Source organism: Triticum aestivum, chromosome 7A (assembly GCF_018294505.1).
Source record: "Triticum aestivum cultivar Chinese Spring chromosome 7A, IWGSC CS RefSeq v2.1, whole genome shotgun sequence".
NCBI classification, from domain to species: Eukaryota; Viridiplantae; Streptophyta; class Magnoliopsida; order Poales; family Poaceae; genus Triticum; species Triticum aestivum.
Window position 1 is genome coordinate 520,957,283 of NC_057812.1, and position 8,655 is coordinate 520,965,937.

At 49.0% G+C, this 8,655-nt stretch overlaps 2 protein-coding genes across 5 annotated transcripts; both read right to left on the minus strand.

Annotated features, from left to right (window-relative positions):
* Positions 1-901: 901 nt before the first annotated feature.
* On the minus strand, positions 902-2,577 carry LOC123151628 (peroxidase P7). The gene is made up of 3 exons (XM_044571309.1): positions 1,997-2,577; positions 1,725-1,916; positions 902-1,648 (listed from the first exon to the last, which is right to left on the minus strand). Exons 1-3 carry the CDS (start codon positions 2,213-2,215, stop codon positions 1,097-1,099), a joined length of 963 nt encoding a protein of 320 aa, XP_044427244.1. The 5' UTR covers positions 2,216-2,577; the 3' UTR covers positions 902-1,096.
* A 2,190-nt stretch (positions 2,578-4,767) lies between these two features.
* On the minus strand, positions 4,768-7,305 carry LOC123147952 (uncharacterized). 4 transcript variants are annotated; one of them, XM_044567287.1, is made up of 2 exons: positions 6,247-7,305; positions 4,768-5,033 (listed from the first exon to the last, which is right to left on the minus strand). In XM_044567287.1, exon 1 carries the CDS (start codon positions 7,230-7,232, stop codon positions 6,273-6,275), a length of 960 nt encoding a protein of 319 aa, XP_044423222.1. In that variant the 5' UTR covers positions 7,233-7,305; the 3' UTR covers positions 4,768-5,033; positions 6,247-6,272. The 4 variants fall into 4 exon arrangements, with proteins under 4 accessions (XP_044423222.1, XP_044423223.1, XP_044423225.1 ...); XM_044567288.1 differs by having other exon boundaries at positions 4,768-5,043; XM_044567290.1 differs by lacking the exon at positions 4,768-5,033 and adding an exon at positions 5,058-5,467.
* Between the last annotated feature and the right edge of the window lie 1,350 nt (positions 7,306-8,655).

Sequence of the window (8,655 nt, forward strand, 5' to 3'; positions counted from 1 at the left end):
GATTTGCAAGATTTGAGAGGGGGGAGAGGGGAAGAGAGGAGGGGCACAAGGCTAAGGGTTTGTGTGGGGTGGGGTGTGTGGGGTGGGGGTGGGATGAGAGAGAGGGTGGGGCCAGACTAAGTGGAACACAGCCTGTGCAGCGCCAAGAGCTAGGCGTTGCACATTACAAGTGTGGCGCCTAAGCTTGAGGCGCTACAGTGCTGTCTGTGGGGCCGCAATTGAACCAGGGCTGCCACACTGACAGGAGATGCGACGTCCAAAAGAGAGGCGCTGCATAGTAGTGTGTAGCGCCCAGCTGTCGGGCGCCACACGAAAGGATCAGCAGAGTGAAATTCTTTCGAAATAAGGTCAGTTTGTTATTTGATTTGGCCCTCAGATCAAATATGTAATTTCTACCTCTAACTGCGGGGAAGGGCCGAGCCGATCGAGGCAGCCAGCCGGCGCCTCAAGGGAAGGCAAACGTGCGGCTCCGCGTCGTCACAACGCCTTACGACAAACAGGTAGGTACCCCTCCCACGTGACGAGGCGGCGGGCATCTGTCTCGTCCCCGGCAAGTGGCCCGGCGGCCTGCCATTGTCATCTCAGCATCAGCATGCATGCCACCGTGCGCGCATGTTTGCTCCCAGCTGAACTTGGGGCCGTGCGCCGTGCGTGCCCATGACGCATGCCGCGCTCGACTGTGCGTGGCAACTTGCACTGCATTAGTTATCGGGGACGCAGGTAAATTAAGTGTTTTGTTTAGGCTCTAACAGATCAGATGCAGCAAGTTTGATTTTTAATTGTTACCGGTTTGACGTCTGTCATAGTGCTGTTGAGATGTGTCAGTAGACTCCGTTGGAGTATGCTCGCTATCGGACTGAGTGCGATCTCACCTCAAGCTAATCCATCTACCCCAGTCTCGTGGAAAAGAATCTTGATTAATTAATTGATCATTACAATTGCCAGCAACAAAATGGAAATGGGAGCAGTCCCATATCGGCTAACAGCCCTTTTGGCTGCTCAATGTACTCTGAGTGAAGCTGTGAGCATGCATAGCCTCGCGAATTCGTCCGGACTGGACACCACAGGTTCATCCTCCGATCCGGTTGACCTTATATTAGTTGATCTTCTTGCAGTCCAGCCTGATCTCCGTGGGCGTGTCCGCCGACGGCATGAGGCTGCCCATCTTCACCATCGCCTTGCCGAAGTCCATGGCGAATGTGTCCGGGTTGCGCATGTACACCTTCACCATGATGTCCTGCGAGCCGCCGTTGTACAGCTCCTGGTCCGAATGGAAAAGCCCCTGCTTGTTAACGAGGTTGTCGTAGTAGGTGGTGTCGAACCAGGTCGGCGTCGACACGTCGATGGGCGCGAGCGCGGCGTCGCCGCCGGTCTGCGGGCACGTCAGCTTCCGGAGCGCCGCGAACTTGGGGTCGATGTTGGTGTCGTTGTAGATGCGGTCGCGGAAGGTGGCGCACCGGGCCTGCCCGAGCGAGTGCGCGCCGGACAGCGCCGTCATGTCCCGCGGCGTCAGCCCCTTGTTGCCGAACGTGGTGATCAGGCCGGCGAGGCTGGACGCCGGGCTCGGGAGGTTGGAGTTGGCCGCGCTCTGGCTCGCGTTCCGCGCGTCGCGGCGGCCCAGCTGCACCGTCCACGTCGGCCCGCCGAGCTGCATTGTACAGTAGTATGAATCTCTATATAGGAATGCATGGATCGATCGCGGATGAACCAGAGCAACTGATTACCAGGTTGACGCTGTCCCGTGCGGCGAGGGCGACGATGTCGGCGCAGGAGACGGTGGCCTTGCAGGCCGCCTCGACCTGGGCCTTGATGGTGTCGATGACGTCGTAGCCGCGCACCGAGTTGGCGTTCGGCCCCGCATTCTTCTCGCCGGTGAAGTTGGCGGTGTCGTCGAGCAAGATCGACGCGTCGCAGCCCTGCGCAGGAACACTTCGACATCAGCAAATCAACTATATTAGCCGACGAAATGGCACCACTGTAGTGTACTCCCACTCACATTGACGAAGCAGTCGTGGAAGAACAAACGGAGGATGGAGGCGCCCATCCGCGGCTCGGCCGCGACGGCCTGCGTCATCGCCGCCCGCACGATGCCCGGCAAGCCGGGGCACCTCCGGTCGTAGAACTTGGGCGTCAGATACGCGCCCTCGGAGCCGGCGAAAAGCGGGGCCAGGACAGCGGCGGCCATGAGCAGGCACCTCACCGCGGTGGCGGCCATAGCTAACGACGAGCTAGTAGATGAGGAAGCCCGTACTGTTTAATGGTTTGATGAGAAGGGAGGCATGGCTTTAGGAGCGTATATATAGTGTGCGTGCGTGCGTCTCCGTATAGCTACCTCGTGGTTGCATATGGCGGCAGATGCTCCGGGGAGGGGGGTGATAGGCTGGACGCCGGAAGTCGAGCTGTACGGGCTGACTAATGTGGTTGCCGAGGACGGACCGGCGGGGAAGGTGACGGTGGGCTGATTAAGGTTGGACGCTAGCGCTAGCGCCGCATCAGATCAATGCGGAGCACGACGGCGTGGATCACATCGATGCAGCGATGCATGCAACTTGGGAGTGAGGAATATGTTGGAATGATTGACGCATATGGCCTCATGGGATGGGATGGGATGGGATGGGAGTGGATGCGTACATGCAGATGTATACTGTCGTCAAGACAGGGCAGGACTCCTTTGACTCTTGTTAATACGCAAAGTTCATGGTACAATTTCCTTCAATTCATTATTTTTATAACGGGCTAACATTGATCAACTTTGCAGTCCCCGCTGATCAACTGTGAGCATCTCTAACCCTGCCCCTATCATATGGCTTTCCAAACGACCCCCTAACACTCAAGTCCTCCTTTCAAGAAAAAAGAAAAATTAATTCCTCCGGTTTCGAGAAGTTCAATTTTTTCGCACCTAGCCTTACTTGAAATCCGCAACTTCTCGAAAGCTCAAGGCACAAATAGTCATTTCAAACACAAATTTAAACTAGATTAGCATACAGTTATAATAATAGCAAATAAAATTCACAGTAGGGGATTTACCCTACTGTTTTTTTGGTCAAAAAAAACAATAGCACATAAAACATAAAAACACCTTAATTATGCAAAGCTACAATAGATTCGTAAATAACTAAAGCTAAAATGAGCTAATGCAATGTAAAACTACTCCACATTGAAGGAGAGATCGATGACTAGCGCCTTGCCGGATCCCAGGGCCTCGTGGTCAGGGATGCCCCTCCGCATCCACGCCATTGGCTCACGGTCGTTAGGGCCGGTGCCACCGAGCTCTGCGAACATGACGTCGTGATCCCTCTCCATAATGGCTATGGTCCGACAGTTGAGCTCAACCTTGCACTCGTCCTCCACCAAGCCCTCAATGCGCGGTGCTCTGCCGCTGCATTGTGATCGACAAGAACAGTGGTGACGACGCGCTTGAACTATGCCTCGGCGAGGGAGCGCTCATAATCCCATTCCACCTCATCCCACAAGACAACCCACGCCCCTCTACCTCTTCACCCTCGACCTCTACCATCTCTCCATCCTCCTCCTCCAACAACAACAACAACGGGGAGGAGGAGGAGCTCGAATTGGCGCCCGTGGGGACGATAGACTCATGCGAGGTGACAATTGCGGCCACCTCCGCCTCGATTTCTGCCCGACTGGTGGAAAGCATAGTCCGGATGGTGGACCGGTGATGCGACATGAACCGGGCTCAGGGTGTCAAAAGGAGGGGTTTTATAGCCTAGCAGGGACCATTTGGGTGACACACTGACGGTTACACCATGAATGCGCTCAGAGGAGGAGAGAGAAGGTTCCAGAAGAATACTAGTTTTCTGCGAAATTTTGAGCAACGGGTATAAGTTTTGTGGGAGATCTTCAAATATTTGAGTTAAGGGTTTGAAGGAATTTATCCTCCCTTATAGCCGGATAGGGGATCAGTTATAGTTGGTCTAACTCCTCAAACCAGAAAAGTTTTGAGGAGCATAACTTTTTGGGAGGGAAGGGGTAGAGATGCTCTTAAAATGTTCCTTTTTTCTAGATCATATAACATCCACTCATCTAGATATGATAGGAATGTTTTTTCTTCAAGAACTAATGCACACTATTTGAATCTGAATAAAAGGCCCATCATTTAATAAACTCTTAAGGATCCAATAAAGTTTGAGGATGTGCTAAGTTGATGGTAAGAATGGATAACAGTGTTGTGATGGATGCAATAAAGCTAAACAAAGGCCATTCAATGGTTGCAGCGCCTGTGTTAGATGATTGCCGAAATATCTTAAGTGATTTTGGAAAGGTTACTATTGAGCATTGTTTTAGAGAGTCAAATGTAGTAGCTCATGAGCTAACAAAGTGGGGGTGTGCAAACGACCCTCATGTTTGGGCGGATGCACCTCCTAATTTTCTTGTTAAATTTCTAGCGGATGATGTAACCGTTATTTGAGTTAATAAAGTATACCTTCCCGTCAAAAAAAAAATCTAAGGATCCAAATTTGGAACCTCGGGGTACCCTCGGACCCTTCTCAGTTCAACTAAATGAACTAAAAAAATTCAGAATTCACAGTTCTTTTGGTTGAACTAAGAAGGGTCGGAGGGTACCATTTAGGTTCCAAATTTGCAACCCTGATAAAGTCGGTCGATCTAGCTAGCACCTGAGATGGAGCACATTGATACATTTTATACCACGAGAGGAACGGTACTGAGCCGAGTTAGGTACGAAATGAGCACGATGGATCCACTCTGTCCAACTCTGCTCAGCATCAGAGACAAAACTGACGGGCAGGTCTGCAAATCCAGCCTATACCAAGGCTTAATTATCTTCCATTTCCAATCACAATTATCCAATTCGTTACCTGCTCGCAATATGGTAGTACACATTTCGCTGCTGCTAATACCTAATCAGCTGTGTGTTTGGTACGCTTGTCGGTGTTACACATGTGTGTCTGCTGAAACTATGATTGACTGGTGTTTTTGCTGGAAAACCCACAGAAGTGCTTGTTGCAAACCATCACCGACACGATTTTTGCAGCTGCTAAATCCCAAGATACCTGAAAGAAGCTACTAATGATGGTTATTATATGCTTTTTACAAGCTAAATTACATTTCACTTCAGTGGAGTATCCTCGGATTCAGTAACATTGCGTCCACTGAACACTGCATCAGTGTATTACACATATTTTTGGAAAGGTATTATTATTATTGTTACTGGAAAGGTAGTACTGTATCACATACTCCTAGTATGTAAGAAAATACCCTACTAACCATGCAACACACCGCAGTTCCCTTGTCTGGGTTAAAAATTTAGAATGGAAGTGGAATATATAGTTATTTCTTCCTAAACATCATAACATATTACAATAACATCATGTAGGTTTGAGGGGGTAATCTAAATTGTGAATGGCTTGACCCATTGTGTTGATATGAGGAACTAGATGTCACATTTGATAGATTGTTAATTTCATAGAAGATTTGCTTCAATGTCCTGCTTCACAAGTTAAAGATCCAAAGGGTCAATAAATGGTTGCAAATAGAGAGGGCAACTACTCCAATATCAAAACCAAGTTCAGAGCTTTGTCCTTGCAAATAATTCAAAACTATGCATTTTTCTCAGTATATGCAATATAAAAATACTGAAGACACTCTTTTACAGAAATTGCAGAGTGGTATAAATTACAATACAACTACTTTACTTCTTTTCTAACGCTAAGGTTAGCACCACTAGGCATGTCTCTTGGTGAAGAAAAAATTCGATGAGAAAAATGCATGATGTTGTCTCACATGTTACATTTGCATTCAATAGCATCTGAAATTGTAGAACTTTTGCTTCACATGAATGGTAAATTTATTGAACAAATGTGCTTTTGGTATGTCTGAATTCTGAAACTATCAAGAATCATTTCCCCAGCAGTGTTACAAACACCTCATTGTACGATTCAAGCAAAATGCATTCTAAACACTGAGGCAATTCCAACTCAGACTCTTTTAACTGGAACAGACTTTACAGTCATCCCTGATATACCACTATGTTGTTCTGAGGTAAACCATCCACATAATTGCTGTTTTGTTATTCCGTACTATTAATACAACAGCCTACATATAACGGACACTTTTATGTTAAGAGCACCGCATCTGAGGCTAATAAGACACTATTTCATCTTAACATTTGCACGGTGGAACACACACTTATGCAGAGAGGAACAGCGATGAACACATAGTCATCAGGATTGTGGTCAAAACTGTGCTTGGAATGTATAAACTCACCATTAACCAGATAGCGCGATAGACAATCAAGGCCACAGTGTGACCACCGATACAATATGACGATCCTTGCCCTCATCGAACGTCAGGTAGACATATGAGCTTGCAAATTCATTGTAGATCTCTCCGGTGAGCTCCCCATGGATTGCACGGCAGTGCATATACAATACCACGTTGATCACGATTCCATAAAGCATCATTGCGGCCAACACTGCCGTTCCAACCATGGCCTTGACCACAACCGGCGCCATGCCAGCCCAACCGGTGGCAGCATCATATGTCTCCATGGCCACCCCACTGAAACCCCAGAGTACTACCCCAATGCCTGCGGCAAAGACCAAGAACGCGGAGAGCGCCGCCAGGCGTGCGCCGGAGAGCAGCCGGCAGCTCTGGCGGAGCGGGGAGGGCCCAGCAGTGGACTCCACGATGGCTGCGGCGCCGGCGAGGGACCAGAAGGGGACTAAGAGGGCGACGCCGAGAAGAGCAATACCTGTGCTGATTTCAGCGGGCAGTGGGAGCAGGGGGATAAGCAGAAGAGGTGAGGCCGGGAGAGCTGTGAGGAGGAGGCGGAGAACGGAGGCGGGCACGGAGCGGAGCGAGGCGAGGAGCTTGACGGGGCGGCCGAAGAACCCGGCGTGCGCGCTGGCGGCGACGGCGGCGAAGGCGGCGAGGTAAAGAAGCGCCGCCACGAGAGCGAGAAGCAGGAGGGGGGTGCTCCAAGAATCTTGCGGGGATCGGAGGGAGACGGAAGGGGAGGCGCCGGGGAAGGGCGCGGGGAGGGAGAGGAGGAGGAGGGAGAGCGGCAGCAGGAGGAGGCAGGAGAGGGCGAGGAAGTGGCGTGAGTGGGCGGAGACGAGGCGGAGGGTGGCACCGGCCGCGCCGGCGATGAGGTCAGGCCAAGGGAGAGAGGGCAACGGCGAATCGGAGGAGAAGGGCAAGAGCACCGGCCCAGACGGCGGCGGCGGGGGGGGCGGCGGGAAAGAGTCCATTGGTGGAGTGGGTGGGTGGACGTGGGGATGGGGATGGAGAGGAGACGTGCAGAAGAAAGAGACCGAGGGAGAGTGACGGGGGCTGCTTGACTTGTCGATTGGTTCGGCCCTATAAAATGGGAGGCCCTAGGAGCACACGTTTTGGGCCGGCCCAATACTGATTTTATTTCGATTACAACAATCGCGTTCTTTTTTCCGTTCTGGGCTTTGGTGCTGTTCGGGGTTTTTTTTGTTTGATGAATCCAGCTTTTTCTGTTCCTTCTCCGTTTTGTGTTTATTTTACTAGCACAAATGCCCGTACATTGCAGCGGGAGAAGAACAAAACCATACTTTCTGAACCCAATAGCTCAAGACCCTTCCCCCTCCTCCTCTTCCCACGACCGACTACCACACATGATGACATCAGTAAACTCTTTGAAATCTTGCACACTGCCACATGATAAACACACATAAACAGATGTGTTGTGCAAAAACATAACCGTGAAAGGAATTCGTAAGTGTACTGTAGGTGTGTGCAATTTAAATCACAGAAATATCTACCCGGTCGTGAGTATCTTTTCACGAATTTTTTGACGTTGCTTAGTGATGCTCTAGAAATATCGCACTATAATAAAAATAGTAAAGGCTCAGTCATTATGGAGGCAACAAAGATTTCCATGAACCAATGTTGGCTAGGGTTAGGGACTGGGTAGCATAGCACTATTTGTGTCCAATGATATTAGAAGCATTTTTTGCGGGGCAATGATATTAGAAGCATTGTACAAAGATCCTCCATCAATGCGGAGTTTGTGTTACACACAACAGAGAGTCCAATTGCTTGTGCTTTGGTGACAAAAATTATTTTTATTAGGAGCACTTTAAGAGTTTGTGACGGACGCTAGAGTGTCGAGCAGAAAAATAAGAGCAAATGTTTTGTTCTCAGAAAAATATTGTACATGACCAACATAGAATGAGTCTTGTTTATTATAATTTAGACATAGTATTTTTTTGCGCATGTTAAACAACCCCAACATAATTTGCTTTTGAGTTATAATTTGACGTAAATTCAGATATAAAAAGTAGTTCAACTTGTCTGATGCATGCACGGAGACGTTTAGTGCCATTATATCCCATTTGGAGACCCTATCTTTCCTTTTTTTTAGTTTTATATATTTTCCTTCCTTACCTTATTTATGGGACACTTTTCATTTTTTTCTTTGCCTAGAGATGAAATACTGGCCCTCTTTCTTTCCTTATTCTACCATCAACCCGTCCTCTTTCCTTCTTTATTTTTCTCCCTCTTTCTTTCCTTATTCTGCCATCAACCCGCCCTCTTTCCTTCTTTATTTTTCTCCCTTTTCTTCCTTATTCTGTCATGAAATCCCTCTTCTTTCCTTCTTTGTTTTTCCCTCTTTCCTTCCTTATTATGAAAAGACTTATTTCC

Excerpts from the sequence above, each read along its gene's own strand:
- LOC123147952 (XM_044567287.1), bottom strand. The coding sequence starts at position 7,232 with ATGGACTCTTTCCCGCCGCCCCCCCCGCCGCCGCCGTCTGGGCCGGTG.
- LOC123151628 (XM_044571309.1), bottom strand. The coding sequence starts at position 2,215 with ATGGCCGCCACCGCGGTGAGGTGCCTGCTCATGGCCGCCGCTGTCCTG. Across the intron at positions 1,917-1,996 it reads TCCACGACTGCTTCGTCAAT|GGCTGCGACGCGTCGATCTT; the intron begins GTGAGTGGGAGT and ends GTTCCTGCGCAG. Across the intron at positions 1,649-1,724 it reads CACGGGACAGCGTCAACCTG|CTCGGCGGGCCGACGTGGAC; the intron begins GTAATCAGTTGC and ends TGTACAATGCAG.